Genomic DNA, 16,228 nt, shown 5'->3' with positions numbered 1-16,228 from the left:
AATGCGCTAAAGGACTACTAAAATTGGCGATGAACACGCGTAATCGCTTGATCTAGAACGCATATAAATGGTGTGGTCGCGGACCTCGCAGCTGCGCGAGTACCAACCCAAAATGGCGGTATTACGTCATCGACATACTAGAGAAAAAAACTCGCAAACAGACTTGACCTTAACACGAACGTCGCTGCGCGGAACGAACACGAACGCACAGCTTACAAAATGGCGTCCTAAGACGGATTTTGACCGAGAAAACGCGCGCGCGCAAGCACGAGCCAACGGTCCGCCGACAAACGCACGTGTTTCACACCACAGGCACGCACGACACACGTGCTCGCACCACTTTTCACACCCGACACTTTGATGCGCCGTACGCAATGCAGGAAGGCACCGGTGACGATGTTTCTTCGTCGCCGCTCTCAGCACCGCTTCTCCGTCGCTGATCAGCGAAAGGCGCCGGTGTCGGTGGCTTCACGCATCCCACGATGCAAAATTTCCTCCAACGGAGACTTTGAGCCGGAACCACGAACCAGCTGCAGCAGGAACAATCCCACGGAGTGTTTTGCAAAGCAAGAACTGCTGAATGATGACGCACAGAAGTGCGACTGCTCTCATTACACACGAGGCTGGAATCCTCGTGGCCGATTAATGGCCGCCGTTCGACAATGTCGAAATTCGAACCACTATGCAACCCGATCACGTCGGGGTCACCAATGTAGGTTTAAACGCCTCTCAAGGAATAAGGGCTCACCGCGCCTACTCGCGGAGGTTCAGAAGGATATGTCTTCGTAAGTTCGAAAGGCCAGGAACAAAGAACACTTCGATGCTTTTCCGACGTCTACGTCGTCGTGCCTCGGCGGTCCAGTAACGAGAGAACTAACATGGCGGGTGGCTAGGCGCGCTCACCGCGTCGTCTAAACCCCCATTCGACCGAAACAGGGGAGAGGGAATCCACGATCCCCACACAGGAGTGAAGGTGGCGCTACCTAGAGGGAGATAGAGATACTAGGGGACAGATAGAATAGGAAGCGGGAAGTTTGAGAAGGAATAGGAGGAGAAAAAGAAAGAACCATAGAAGAAAATTAATGAGGGAAGAGGGGAAGACAAGGAGGAGGTGAGGGAGGTAGATAAAGAAGAGAAAGGTAGAATAGGGAAGATTAGGAAGTACGCTAACATAGAGCGGTGGTTTAGCAGTGAAAGTATAGACAGCGTGGGGAGGGAAAGGGGGATAGGGGAAGTAGAAGGTAAGGGGGAGGATGAGAAAGCGGTTTTCAAAAGGAGTGATACGACAAAAAGGTCACCACAAGAAGACAAAAGGGATGAGGAAGGGGCATTTAAGGGAATAGCGGAAATGTTAAGAGGGTTAATGGGGGAGGTAAGGAGATTGAGGGAAGAGTTGAAGGGGGAGAGAGAGGAAGGGAAAAGGTTGATAGAGGAATGGAGAAGGGAAAGGGAGAAGTGGAGGGAGGAGAGAAGGGAGGAAGAGGCAAAAAGGGAAAAGATAAAGGAATGGATAGGAAGCATAGAGGGAAGGGTAGAAAAAGTAGAGGGGAGAATAGAAGAAATGACGAGGGGGAAAAAAGAAGAGGGAAATAAAGATAGCGAAAGAGGGATAGGAGGAGGAGTAGGAGAAGACAATAGGAGGAGAATTAGGAGAATAGAAATCATGCAAGATAGGAGAGAAAGAGAGGAGAAGAGGAATAATATAATAATCAGAAGGATACAGATAGAAGGAAAAGATTTGAAAGAAGAAGTAAAAAAGGTATGGGAATCAATGGGAGTCAAAGATGAGGGAATAAAAGAGATAGGGAAGTTAGGGAAGTTAGGGAAGGTAGGGAAGGATGGGAGTGGGATGGTAAGGGTCAAAATGGTAGATATGGAACAAAAAAGGAAAGTAATGCAAAGAAAGGGAAATGTGAAAGGTAGGAAAGAATGGTTAGATGACGACCTAACGGAGGAAGAAAGGAGGGCCAAGTGGAATATAGAAAGGGAAGCGCAGAATGAGAGAGTGAAAGGAAAGAACGTACAGGTAGGATACATGAAAATGTGGGTGAATGGAAGGATGAAGAGATGGAATGAAATAGAGGAAGATTGATTTGAAGAGCAGGGAAACGGGGAAGGGGGAAGGGAAATGGGAGGGAGAGAGGGGAGGGGGAAAGAGAAAAAGCACAGGGTACAAGTTAGTGTTTTGGAATGTGGCAGGGATGGGGAATAAGGATGCAGAATTCTGGAAAGATTTGGAGGAATGGGATGTAATTGTATTAATGGAAACATGGGTAGAGGAAAAGGGGTGGAAACAGATAAAGAATAGGTTGCCAAGAGGATATATATATATGGGAAACACAATGGGCGAAGAGAGTAGAAAAAAGGGGGAGGGCAAAAGGGGGTATGTTAATGGGAGTGAGAAAAGAGATAGAAATAGAAAGAGAAGAAGGGGGAATAAGAGAGGGGTTGATGACAGTTAAGGTGAAGTTAGAAGAAGAATGGTGGAAGGTGATAGGAGTTTATGTAAATGGAGACTTGGAAAAGAAGATAGAGCAATTGAGTGATTGGATGGAGGGGAGGGAAACAAGTGAAAAGGTGATTATAGGGGGGGATTTTAATGCGAGGACGGGAAGGGAAGGGGGGGAAGTAGGAAAGGAGGAAGAGGAGAAAGAGGGGAGGGGGAGTAGGAAGTCTAAAGATGAGAATTGAATTGAAAATGAGATTTTGAATGGGAATGTGAAAGGGGACGAAGAGGGGGAGTGGACTTATGTAGGGGCGAGAGGGAATTCGGTAATAGATTATGTGTTAGGGAATGAGGGAACAAGAGAAGGGGTAGAAAGGTTGGAGATAGGGGAAAGGGTGGATTCAGATCATCTACCACTGATAGTGTGGATGAAAGGGAAAAGAGGGGGGAAGAAGAGGAAAGATTGGGGAGGGAGTGGGAAAATAAGGGGGTACTGGACAGAAGAAGAGGGGAAAGAATTCAGAGAAAGATTTGGGGAGAGAGGGCAGGGGGAGGGGGGAGTAGAAGAAGAATGGAAAGGACTAAGGGAAAAAATAAAAGAGACAGTGGGGGCCATGGGGAAAAAAGAAAAAGGTAGGAGAAGAGGTTGGTGGGATGAGGAATGCATAGAAGAAAAAAGGAAGGTGAGGGAGGAATTGAGGGAATGGAAAAAGAAGGGGGGGGAGGGTGAGAAATATAAAGAAAGGAAGAGGGCATATAGGATGTTGTGCGAGGAGAAGAAGAGAATAGAGAGGGAAAAATGGGAGAGAGAGGTGGAGAATATAAGAACAGAGAGACAGGTATGGAAAGTAGTGAATAGGGAAAGGAGAAGGGAAAAGAGAATAGAGGAAGGAATAAAGATGGACGAATGGGACAATCACTTTAAAAATGTATTAGGAGGAGTATCATGGAGGGTGAGAATAGGGGGAGTCGATAGAAGAGGGAAGGATGAAGAGGAGGAAATTAAAAAGTGGGAGGTAGCCAGGGTAATAAAGGGATTAAAGGAAGGGAAAGCGGCTGGGGGGACGGGATTCCAAATGAAGTGTGGAGGCATGGAGGGAAAGAGTTAGAGGAGGGGATATGGAATATATGTAATAAGGTTTTGAAGGGGGAGGGATGGCCGGAGGACTGGACAGAGGGTATTGTAGTACCAATAGCCAAGAAGGGAGACAGTAGGGAAGTAAAGGATTATAGAGGAGTGACTCTCACGCAAACGGCATACAAGATTTATGCAGCGGTACTGGCAGAAAGATTGAGGGAAGAGGTGGAGGAAAAAAGGATGCTGCCTGCAAGTCAGACAGGTTTCAGGAAGGGGTTAGGTTGTATAGACAACATATATGTTTTAAATTATCTGATAAACAGGCAGGTGAAGCGGAAAAAAGGGAGGCTAGCAATATTATTTATAGATCTGAAAGCGGCGTTTGACTCCGTGGATAGGGAGACCTTAGAAAGGGCGATAAGGGAGATGCCAGGAAATGTTAAGAGAAACGAAAAATAAAGTGAGAGTGGGGGAGGAGGAAGGGGAAAGTTTTTGGACGGAGAGGGGGGTCAGACAAGGGTGTCCGCTGAGCCCACTGTTGTTTACCTTATTGATGGCAGACATAGATGAGGAACTAGAAAAGGGAAGATGGGGGGGAGTAAGGTTAGGGGATAGAAAGGTATACACGTTGGCATACGCAGATGATATAGCCATGCTGGCAGAGGATGAGGAAGGGATGAGGGGGATGATAAGAACATTAGAAAGATATTTAGATGGGAAAAAGCTGCAACTGAATGCGGAGAAATCGAAGGTGATGAGATGTAGAAAGGGTGGGGGGAGATGGAAAAAAGTGACATGGAGGTGGAAGGGCAAAGCGATTGAGGAGGTAGGGGAATATAGGTACCTAGGGTACACATTATCTAGGGATGGTGGGCAAAAGGCACATGTGGAGGACAGGATAAGGAAAGGGGCAGCGATAATGAGACAAGTATGGGGAATTGGAAAAAGAAGATTTGGAAAGGACTGGGGTAGGAGAATTTGGCTATTTGATAAATTAATATGGTCGGTAATTAATTACGGGGTAGAAATATGGGGGTGGAAAGAGAGGGAAGGCATCGAAAAGTTACAGGAGAGGTACCTAAAATGGGTATTAGGGGTGGGGAGGACAACACCGGGATACATGGTAAGGGAGGAGCTGCAAAGGGAACTGTTAAGAGGAAGGGCGGGATTGAGGGCGTGGGGTTACGAGAAAAAGCTAGCGGAGGGAAAAGGGGGGTAGTTGGCAAGGATATGTTGGGAAGAGATTAGGAGAAGAGACAGAAAGGGAGGGATAAGGGATGGATGGGAAAAGGAGAGAGGGGATTTCTTTGAAGGAAGGGGGTGGGATACGGAGGAGATGAACAAGTGGTTAGAGGAGAGAAAAGAAAAGATAAGCGAGGAAGTTAAAAAGGGAAAAGAAAAGGCAAAAAGTCATACCAAACTCAAGATCTAATAAATGGTATGGGATGGTAAAGGGAGAGGGGTTACCGGGTTATTTGAAAAAGGGATGGGGGGAGAGCAGATGGCAAAGGGTGACAAAATTCAGATTAGGAAATGAAATGAGGGGGGATAGATACTGGTTGGAGGATGAGCTGAGAGTGTGTAGAGTGTGTGGATGGGAAAAAGAGACGTGGGACCATATGTGGGAAGTGTGCATGAGAGTGGACGAGGAGAATGGATGGCAGGAGAGAATGTGTGAGGTGTTGGATGACGAGGGAAATGGGGAAGAGTGGATGAGGAAGGTGGAAGATTGGAGAGAGAATGTGAATGAAAGGAGGGGAATGGGAGAGGTACGGACGGAAAAGGAAAGCCGAAAACAAGAATGAATAAAATATTATGCATTATATGTTTTATATGTGCATATGATATTATATTAGAAAGAATGTATATGCATGTATATATATATATATATGTGTGTGTGTGTATGTATATATGTATATGTGTATATGTATATGGAATATATTATGACTCTTGCTCTCTCTCTCTCTCTATAGCGATAGCGTATAGGTTAAGATAGATATAAGGTAGTTAATAAGTTAGAAGAATAAGAAAAATTTGTAAGAAAGAAAGAATGAGTGAATGTAATAGAGGAATGATAGACGAATTGTAACCTTAAGGGGAAACAATAAAGATATACATACATTAAAAACTCATTTTCCCATAATCCAAACGGCCCCAAAATTTTTCCAGACCATTTTCTCAACATTTGTCACAATTCTGGTTTACGGGACCAAAAAAATTTCATGGTCGAAAAATAAGGTCCACCCTAATGTTGCATATACGTAAATTACGAGAAGCAGTAAAGAGCGCTTAACGTCGAAGAAGAAAATCCGGGTAACTAAAACTTAATATGTACTACATTCCACGTTATTAGAATAATTGTAGTTTAATTATGATACATTTTTTAAAATTGATATAATTATATCAACATTTTTTATTTACACCTAAAAACGCCACTGTCTCGGAAGGAAATGGACATTCGAGAGAAGCAATGAAATTAGAGCATCATTGCGAAAAAAGATGAGTTTGCAATAACCTAAATATACATTTTATGAAATTCTATTATAATTATAGTTATGACTGTATTTTTTAATAAATAAACTTGTGTATGCTAGTATAAAATCAATTTATATATATTATACAATTTATTTTATTATTTGTTTGACAACTAATAAATCTACAAATTGTTTCATAAACTAATAAATACTTCCTGCATTTTCATATTCTCCAATTAGTCCAAATAAATACCATCAATCTGTTCTTATATACCAATTTTTATTAATGCAATTATGACAGTAACAAAACGTTTCTATTTAAAATGAATACATATTTTGAACATAGTTTTTACATTTTTAATTTTTTGGAAAGTTAAAAAATGTAATTAAAAAAGAAATGAAAAAGAAAAATAAAAAAAAATCCCCGCTGTACGGGGACTCGAAGGCTAGCTCCAGATTGCGATTCATACGCTCGACGACGGCTCGATAGCGTTTCAGTTTCGTTTCCGTGTAAAGTGTAAAGCAATACAACGTGGCAACATGGCAAGTGCTAAAAATAGATTGTGGCTGGCGCAAGTGCACAAGCAGCGCACACGGATATAGTAAAGGTACGCTGGCGAGTGTAGCGCGCGGGCGCGTTGCTAACACGATACAGTGTCTTCTGCACCGACGAAATGCCGTCGGTGGCCTCTGGTGGCCTCCTGTTTCTCACTCCAGTCAGAATATATCCTAGAGGGCGTAAGAGAAATATTCGAGCGACACAGATGTCGTCAGATGTGCTACCAGTAAAGTGGGTTCTGTTTCTTGCTAAAGATGATGAAGGTTCTGTTCCATGCTAAAGATGATGTAGGAGCTGTTCCAGGCTAAACATGATGTGGAGACAAAAGCGGCACGGCCAATCCCCGGGCGTGAGCACTCTCATATACTCTCTGCTACTATATCATTCTTCTTCCACTTGACGAATATCTCGTCGATTGTGGAACTTTTACCGCTGTGGTATATCAGATCACTGTAACTTTCACGTTATCCCCGCGCCCACTCGCGCCCACTTACCGGTCCCGCTGAATAACACAGGGGCTGGCAGTCTTTAATAGTATCTCGTCGGTGACTACATTTTTAGCATGGAACAGAATCTTCCACAACACACTGGCATTGTTACAAATTAATGTGTATCTACGCGCAGAAAACACAAGGCCACGACGATTCACCAACTTTACCGCACGTGTACTGGCACAAAATGGTTCTGGCGTACCGAGGCGCGTATATTCTACAAACCACATGCTACAGACGCTACACTAGTACTTAAAGTCGTCTATAGAGCGCACCACAGTGTGGTCCCATGTGGAAATGAGGGGGTGAAGGGGTCACAAATGTGGAGTGACTGGATCTTCCACCGTCTCTTCTCACGCGGTGTACCGATAATTAACTCAGAGAGAGGGTCACCAGTGTAGGTAACTTGTCCGTGAGCCTACACTCTCACGAAGTATGACACGGTCAACGAGGGATTTCGTCGAGGAAAATAAATGTTCCAGGATATCACCGTTCACCTCGATTTATTTCGCGGTGAAGTTCACACAACACAAAGATACAATAACCCGACTGAATGTACAATGGTGGAACGGAAAAACCACAACGTGGTGAACAAGAATATGCTTTAATGAAATGCAGGAGCGTAGAACAACACGTGTTAACTCAGTGAGATCTAGAAACGAACAGGTCGAGCACAACGGCTCGCGAGAGCGTTTCGCTCTCTAGAAGCTTGTGCGCAGGCGCGGAGCCTCGTGATTGGACGAGTGCAGCGCCGAGCCCACACACTCCCCCCCTAGTGCAATGGCACGATACAAATTTAACAGGGGTAAAAGATGCAATTATTGCATTTACAATGATAATTTTAAACCATTCCTACGCTCAGGCAATGAAACCACTGCTGAAAACGATCTTGTTCATTTCTTGAACGAGATAGTTTTCCGCGAGTATGTTCTTAGCGTGGCGGGGGCCGAGCCGCCAGCAAGGTTGTCGTTCACGACCGTGTCGTCAAGATCTTGATTAACCAGATATGCTGGTTTTAAGAGTTCAATTGACACATTTTTCGACGTGCCATTCACGTCGATTGTAAAAACACGGTCGGAAAGACGAGAAAGAACCCGATGAGGTCCCGTATAAGGTCTCTCCAGGGCCTTCTTGGCCATGTTTCGCATGAATACATGCGTACATTCATATAACGTTTTATAAACGAACGCGCGAGATTTATTATGGTGCGCCGCCGGAACAGGACGTACCTGTCGCATGTGCTCGCGATGCTCTTCAATAAATATATTCGGGTCCGGCGTAAAGTCGTCCGGAAGAAAGAATTCTCCAGGTAGTCTTAACGTCGTTCCGAATACAAATTCCGCGGGGGACGCGTTAGTGTCCGAACGGACGTGTGATCGCAAGCCTAACAGGACCGTAGATAGCGAGCGCGTCCAATCTTTGTCGCGATGGCACATTAATGCCGCTTTTAAGGGCCGATGCCAGCGTTCGATTAAACCGTTTGAGGAAGGATGGTATGCAGTAGTTCTGATTCTGTCGCAACCTATTAAAGACAGCAACGCTGTAAAGAGTCGCGATTCAAATTGGGCGCCTTGGTCTGTCGTTGTGGCTTTCGGCGCGCCATAACGAGATATCCAAGTGTCAAAAAATGCGCGGGCAACTGTTTGGGCTGACGTCTCAGACAGAGGAACAGCCTCGACCCAACGCGAAAAACGATCAGTCATCGTTAGGAGATACTGCATACCGTTCCTCAAAGGGAGCGGACCGACTATGTCCACATGGATATGGTCGAATCGACCATCAGGCGCAATGATCTTTTCCGGCAACATCTTTACATGCCGGGCTGTTTTGGATTGTTGACAGTCAACACATTCCTTACACCAGCGCTGAATGTCGCGGTGCATATCAGGCCACACATATCTGTGTCTGATCAATTTGTCGGTCACTTGAGGACCTGGATGCACCGGCATGTGAAAGATATTAAACACCGTACGTCGCAGCGTCGGTGGAATATATGGCCGAATGGCCTCTGCCGAAATTTCGCAGCTGACGGTGTGGTGCTCTGGGCCCCAGGAAATATCCTTGAGCACCAAGGAATGATCGGTCGACTTGCGTAATTTCGCCAGTTGATCGTCCTCCTTTTGAAGTTTAGCTAATTGTTTTAAATTAATTTCACAGGGAAGTCTGAGTGACTCCACCCGTGATAGCGCATCGGCGACAATGTTGTCAGGACCCTTGACATGCTCTATGAGCGTCGTGAATTGCGCGATATAAGAAAGCTGACGTAGCTGACGTGGGGAGGCCTTAACAGGACGCTGAGAAAACGCAAAGGTTAACGGCTTATGATCCGTGACAATTTTAAATTGACGCGCTTCTAGTAAATATGAAAAGTATTTGATTGCCTCATAAAACGCCGTCAGCTCACGGTCGTATGCGCTATAATTACGTTGCGCTGGAGTGAGTTTCTTAGAAAAGAAGGCGAGGGGCTCCCAGGCCGAGCAGCTAATACCAAAAGAGGAATTTTTTTGTTCCAAAACCGCCCCAATGGCAAAGTCGGAAGCATCGGTAACTAACCGAAGATCTGCCCCGGCACGCGGATGCACTAATAGAGTGGCTTGTGCAAAATCTTTTTTGATTTTTTCAAAAGCTGCTTCTGCCTCGCTGGACCAATTGATCTCTCTTTTATCATTCTTTTTAGATTCAATAAAATATGAATTTAGCGGTGCCTGACAGGCTGCCGCATTCGGAATGTTCCGATGGTAGAAATTTACCATTCCTAAGAAGCGTCGTAATTCGACGATTGTCTTGGGCTTCGAGAAGCTAAGTATAGCTTCAACTTTGGAAGCCGTGGGGCGTATGCCCTTAGAATTGACCGTATAACCCAGGAAGTCCAGTTCGCGAACTGCGAACATGCATTTATCGACATTTAGTCTAAGATGAAACTTTCTTAGACAGTCAAAAACCATGCGGAGGTGAGCCGAATGCTCCTCCTCCGACGACGATGCGGCAAGAATGTCGTCAATGTAGATGAAAACAAAGTCGAGATCCCCCAGCGCTCGATTAATGTAGCGCTGAAAAGATTGACTTGCGTTTCTCAATCCGAACGTCATAAACATGAATTCGAAAAGGCCAAATGGCGTGGTTATAGCGGTTTTTTGCACATCTTCCGGCGCAAGCGGAATTTGGTTGAACGCCTTGTGCAGGTCTAACGAAGAAAATATGGTCTTTCCTGCCAAATTGTTGCTATAGTCATGAAGGTACGGCGTGGGATATTTATCGGGAATTGTTACCGAATTTAACAGTCTGTAGTCTCCACAGACTCTCCAGGAGCCGTCCTTCTTTTGCACCATGTGCATGGGACTAGCCCAAGGGCTACTTGAGGGGCGGCAAATGCCGGCCTCAGCCCAGGCTTTGAACTCGGCTTTAGCAGCCTTGAGTTTGTCCGGCGCCAACCGGCGTGGACGCGAAGAAATCGGTGGCCCCTTCGTCAAGATGTGGTGAAACACTTCCGACGAAGAGGGTGGCACCGGAATGGAGCTTCCCGTGATTTCTGGAAATTCAGACAAAATTGCCGGGCAAGAGGATCTCAAAGCACTCGTGTGAACAGAGTGAACAGTAGAATGTTTAATTTCACCTACCGAGACTACCTTGGTTGCCTTATCAAGAAGACAATGTCTCTTGAGATCAACAGCTAGACCATAATGGTATAAGAGATCCGCTCCAATAATCGCAGAGGGAACATTTGCAATGACAAAGTTCCATTTAATCTCGCGTCTCAATCCTAAATCTAGGATGCGAAATGATTCGCCAAAGGTATCAATTCTCGAGTCATTGGCCGCTAACAATTTAAATTCTGACGGCTTGCGGCGTATCTTAGGATCCGCCGGAAGCAGGGAAATATCCGCGCCAGTATCAACCAGAAAACTCTGACCCGAGATCCTGTCCTTTAAATGAAGACGTCTAGAATGAAGTGCTCCACTACCCACCGTCTCCGTACGGGAGGGAGCTTCTAGTTTTTTGCAGCGGAGAATTCCGCAAATTTCGGACAACCCGGTTTACAAGACGTAGGGTTGAGGGGGTAACGAGAATGCGCATAGCATAAACTCGACCTCCTTTGAGAAGATGAAGGAGACTTGCTCCTGAATTGTCGCGAATGCGACGGCGATCGTGCCGCAGAAGGGGCACGACGCGTTCCCCTATCCTGCCCGGAATGGGCATTTAACTTTGAGGCAATTGCCTTCAGAAGAGATTCTATTCTCTGAAACCTATTGTCAATAGGGTTGGAGGAACCAGAAGAAGATTTAGATGTGGGAGAATCGCTGGAAACAGCGCACACCCTTGAAGGACTGCCAGAAATTGCCACAAGTTTGTCTGCAATTTCAGCAACCTTGTCTAAATCGTTAAACTCTGTGGCTATTAACACCTCACGCTGATGCTCGGAAAGCTGTTCCAAAATTATTTGTCTAAGCACTGTATCCGTGCACCTACAGGCAGCGTTCAAATCACGCAATTGCCGTAATATTTGAGATGGGCGACAGTCAACATTGACCTGTCCTCTTAAGAGTTTGTGAAGATTCTCCTCATCAGTTGAGGCATAGACTTTGATGAGTCTAGCCTTAGCTCTAGTGAACATATCAGGGTAGGGAGGTTCTTTAACCACAATATCGCTGATGTTATCCATGGCATCATCATCAAGAGAAGTGGCGAGATAGTCAAATTTAGCTGTCTCAGAAGAGACATTTGCACGGCGCAAAGACGCCTCGATCTGGTGGAACCAGAGTACCGGATTCTTCCTAGAGAAAGTGGGAATTTTCGGTATTTTTGCTACTGCGACCTGGGTAACCCCTTCGGAACTACCACTAGTAGAAGCTAAATTAGCCATTGAGGCTCTGATAATCGCGAGTTCGCGGCGCGTCTCTTCGAGCTGTGCCGCCAACGCAGCATTAGAGTCTGTGTTCCGGTCTGAACTAGACATGTCGCAGCCTAGAAAGCAAAATGCCAGAAGCGAAATACGGGTTAAAACCCTAACACCGGTTTTATCAAGCTATCTCTACCCTTACGCAAATGCGTAGCACATACAATACCCTGATATCACGCACAGGCGTGTTACAATATCACTCCTAATGCTTTGCGAATAAGAAAACAAGTAGTTGTCACATGCGACACTTGTACTTGTTGCTCGCAATATTAATTGAAAGATATCGATCGCGGAATTTCGGAGCAATCTGAAAATGTTCGCGACGCTCGAGGTATCACGCGAGAGTGTTAAAAAAAGAAAAATCGCGATAGCGAAATTATCGAGTTTTAAAAAAATTCGCGAACTGTGTGATCGCGCAACACGCGCGAACTGTCAACGACGACGTAACCTAACCTGAAAGAGCACCGCGGGCACACGCACGCGAATAGCTATACAGTAGGAAACGCACACACACGAAGGTTCGCAAGAACTTGAAATGTTTATGAGTTTATATGGCACACGCCAAATCCACAGGCACCGGAGACGTTGTAAACACCGGTAACCTCCTTCAAGGTCTGGTCTGCCCGGCAACAGGCAACGATGCTGTGAGAACCGCCTCGTTGACCTTGACCAGGAACAGAACCGCTTGGCAACAGGCCAAGAGAGTCTGAAGACAAAATGTTGTCCTCTGCCACCGCAAAAACTGCTTGGCAACCACGATACTGAGGTAAAACGTCAACAGCGTCGACCTTTCCAAGTACGTGCACGAGACACGAGCGGGAACACAAAATGGCCGCCCAATTCCTTTGTCTCGGTTTAAATCTGAAACACACCTTTTATTGCCAAGAAATGGCGACTGTCTCACCCAAAATTTAAGTGGCTTCAAAGCTGAAAGACACGCCAAGTGCTGTTCGTTGATCTCTTTAATGGCGGCAAGAACACGCCAAGGGCCGTGAAAGCAGCTCCTTCCTCGCTGGACCGAACAGCCAGCGGAATTCTCGCTCCTTTGATGCAGGAAAACGTGGTAGCTGGATGCCGCAATGACCTCCAGATGCTCGCTTCCTGGTGTACTGCAAATTCCACGCCGCACGTCGTGTCGGTGTCCTTGAACAGGAACTCTGGAACTCCTTCCTCCCACGATGACCAACCAGATGCGAAATGCGTCGGTTGCGTGATGTCCGATTGAACGGTCGTGGTTCCCAATGTAGATGCCCACGACAATAGATCACGTCGGGGTCACCAATGTGGAAATGAGAGGGTGAAGGGGTCACAAATGTGGAGTGACTGGATCTTCCACCGTCTCTTCTCACGCGGTGTACCGATAATTAACTCAGAGAGAGAGGGTCACCAGTGTAGGTAACTTGTCCGTGAGCCTACACTCTCACGAAGTATGACACGGTCAACGAGGGATTTCGTCGAGGAAACTAAATGTTCCAGGATATCACCGTTCACCTCGATTTATTTCGCGGTGAAGTTCACACAACACAAAGATACAATAACCCGACTTAATGTACAATGGTGGAACGGAAAAACCACAACGTGGTGAACAAGAATATGCTTTAATGAAATGCAGGAGCGTAGAACAACACGTGTTAACTCAGTGAGATCGAGAAACGAACAGGTCGAGCACAACGGCTCGCGAGAGCGTTTCGCTCTCTAGAAGCTTGTGCGCAGGCGCGGAGCCTCGTGATTGGACGAGTGCAGCGCCGAGCCCACACCCACACAAGATGGCCGACAAGTTGATACCCCTTCCGTCTTTCGCCATACCCCTCGCGGGTTACGCTCAGTCCTTAGGTCCGTGTTTTACTGTTAGTCGAATCACCGACGAGATACTATTAAAGACTGCCAGCCTTATGGGAGTTGGCGGGACTCGAATTTTTCGGTATTACTTACGCCCTCTAGGATATATTCTGGCTCCATCCAGAGAAACAGAAGGCCAACGACAGCATTTTGTCGGTAAAGAAGACCACTGAGGCGATTCTCGTCGCGATGCATCGGTGAAAATGCGAATTATCACGAAACCATATCGATTATTATTAAATGTTACATTCTCCGCCATATTTCAGACGATGTTTTGGCACTATTTTGGCACTATTTCGAATTTTTAGCGATGTGGTATATCAGATTACTGTAACTTTCACGTTATTCCCGCGCCCGTTGCGCCCGGTTACCCGTCCCGCTGAATAACACAGGGGCTGGCAGTCTTTAATAGTATCTCGTCGGTGGTCGAATATTTCTCTTACGCCCTCTAGGATATATTCTGACTGGAGTGAAAAACAGGAGGCCACCGACGGCATTTCGTCGGTGTAAAAGACACTGTATCGTGTTAGCAACGCGCCCGCGCGCTACACTCACCAGTGTACCTTTACTATATCCGTGTGCGCTGCTCGTGCACTTGCGCCAGCCTGCGCCAACCACAAACTATTTTTAGCACTTGCCATGTTGCCACGTTGTATTGCTTAACACGGAAACGAAACTGAAAGGCTGTCGAGCCGTCGCGTCGTCGAGCGTAAGAATCGCAATCTGGAGCTAGCCTTCGAGTCCCCGTACAGCGGGGATTTTTTTTTATTTTTCTTTTTCATTTCTTTTTTAATTACATTTTTTAACTTTCCAAAAAATTAAAAATGTAAAAACTATGTTCAAAATATGTATTCATTTTAAATAGAAACGTTTTGTTACTGTCATAACTGCATTAATAAAAATTGGTATATAAGAACAGATTGATGGTACTTATTTGGACTGATTGGAGAATACGAAAATGCGGGAAGTATTTATTAGTTTATGAAACAATTTGTAGATTTATTAGTTGTCAAACAAATAATAAAATAAATTGTATAATATATATAAATTGATTTTATACTAGCATACGCTAGTTTATTTATTAAAAAATACAGTCATAACTATAATTATAATAGAATTTCATAAAATGTATATTGAGGTTATTGCAAACTCATCTTTTTCGCAATGATGCTCTAATTTCATTGCTTCTCTCGAATGTCCATTTCCTTCCGAGACAGTGGCATTTCTAGGTGTAAATAAAAAATGTGGATATAAAATGTATCATAATTAAACTACAATTATTCTAATAACGTGGAATGTAGTACATTGTAACAGACCTGTACGGTGCAGGCCTGTTACTAAGAGACACACGCCGAACACCGCCGACCGACGCCGAGAACCGACCCACAGACAGGGCCCGCCCGCACACAACCGGGACCAACAACACCACCTGCAGCAGCCCCGACGGAGGCGACCGACAGGGGGAGGTCGCCACGGACGATCCGGCCAATCCTGGCGACGGCAACGAACCCAGGACTACCGGACGAGGAACGGCCGGGGAACGGAGGACAGCCGGTGGCACCCTGGCGAAGGGCTCCGGGGGCCCCTCGCCCAATCACGTATTCCGGGAACTACGCACCATGTCCCACGACGTGGTACCAGCTGCCCACCGGCCGGTACGTAGAGGTACCTAATCGTTGCGTGCAGTCAAAACGATACCGCGCATCCCTCGAAGAGGAACGGTGGATGCTGTTTTTCGAACCGGATGGACGACTGCGACGGTGTAAACGCCGAGACAACGCCGATAGGTAATCACCCGTAACCGGTCGAGACACGTGCCGTAACCCCTTCTCCCAGCCGGAGAAGGGCACGGGATATTAAAACCGCGCAAACGCGGACCCGCGCGAATAGCTCGTTAATTTTGTTTTCGTTGACTGCGCCCGTGACAGCGCCAAAGAATATATTTTTTTTTCCTCTCTTATTTGTATACCCGTCACTTATACAGTAAATTCTCTATAAACGCGAACGCACCGGGGGGATTTTGTCTCGTTTTTCGATCGTGGTCCTACTTTTTTCGAGCTTCAAAGGCCGAGCCGAACGTAGAGAAGGACAGCGCGTGTAAAGCGAGACCACGCGCGGGCCTTTGAACTGTGCCGGCGACTTCGACTCTCCGTGTCTCTTTCTTTTCTATACGCGCTATCCTTCCTTGCGCCCGAAACGTCCATCGTCATTTAAACCTCTACAGTTTAAATACCATCGAAGGAAAACTATCGAATCGGAGCGTTTGCATGCATCAGGAAAAGACACACTTTTTGTAGTTTTTGAACTGTTTTAAGTAATGTACTTAAGATTTATTCAAGATTTATTTAATTTTGTTTCTTATCAAAAAATTGTAATGGAGCAAGCGACGCGCGTGACTTGACACGGTGTTCGGTTTTGCGACATGATCGGTCATAGTTCATCGC

The 16,228-nt window shown here is 45.9% G+C and overlaps 1 protein-coding gene across 1 annotated transcript; it reads left to right on the top strand.

Annotated features, from left to right (window-relative positions):
- The first annotated feature begins 4,077 nt into the window (after window positions 1–4,077).
- On the top strand, window positions 4,078–4,743 carry LOC143208167 (uncharacterized). The gene has a single exon (XM_076422314.1). It carries the CDS (start codon window positions 4,078–4,080, stop codon window positions 4,741–4,743), a length of 666 nt encoding a protein of 221 aa, XP_076278429.1.
- Window positions 4,744–16,228: the final 11,485 nt, after the last annotated feature.

The sequence above is a fragment of the Lasioglossum baleicum genome, chromosome 4 (genome assembly GCF_051020765.1).
Source record: "Lasioglossum baleicum chromosome 4, iyLasBale1, whole genome shotgun sequence".
In the NCBI taxonomy this organism is placed as follows: Eukaryota; Metazoa; Arthropoda; class Insecta; order Hymenoptera; family Halictidae; genus Lasioglossum; species Lasioglossum baleicum.
This window is presented reverse-complemented; position numbering and strand designations above follow the sequence as displayed.

Excerpts from the sequence above, each read along its gene's own strand:
- LOC143208167 (XM_076422314.1), top strand. The coding sequence starts at position 4,078 with ATGGCAGACATAGATGAGGAACTAGAAAAGGGAAGATGGGGGGGAGTA.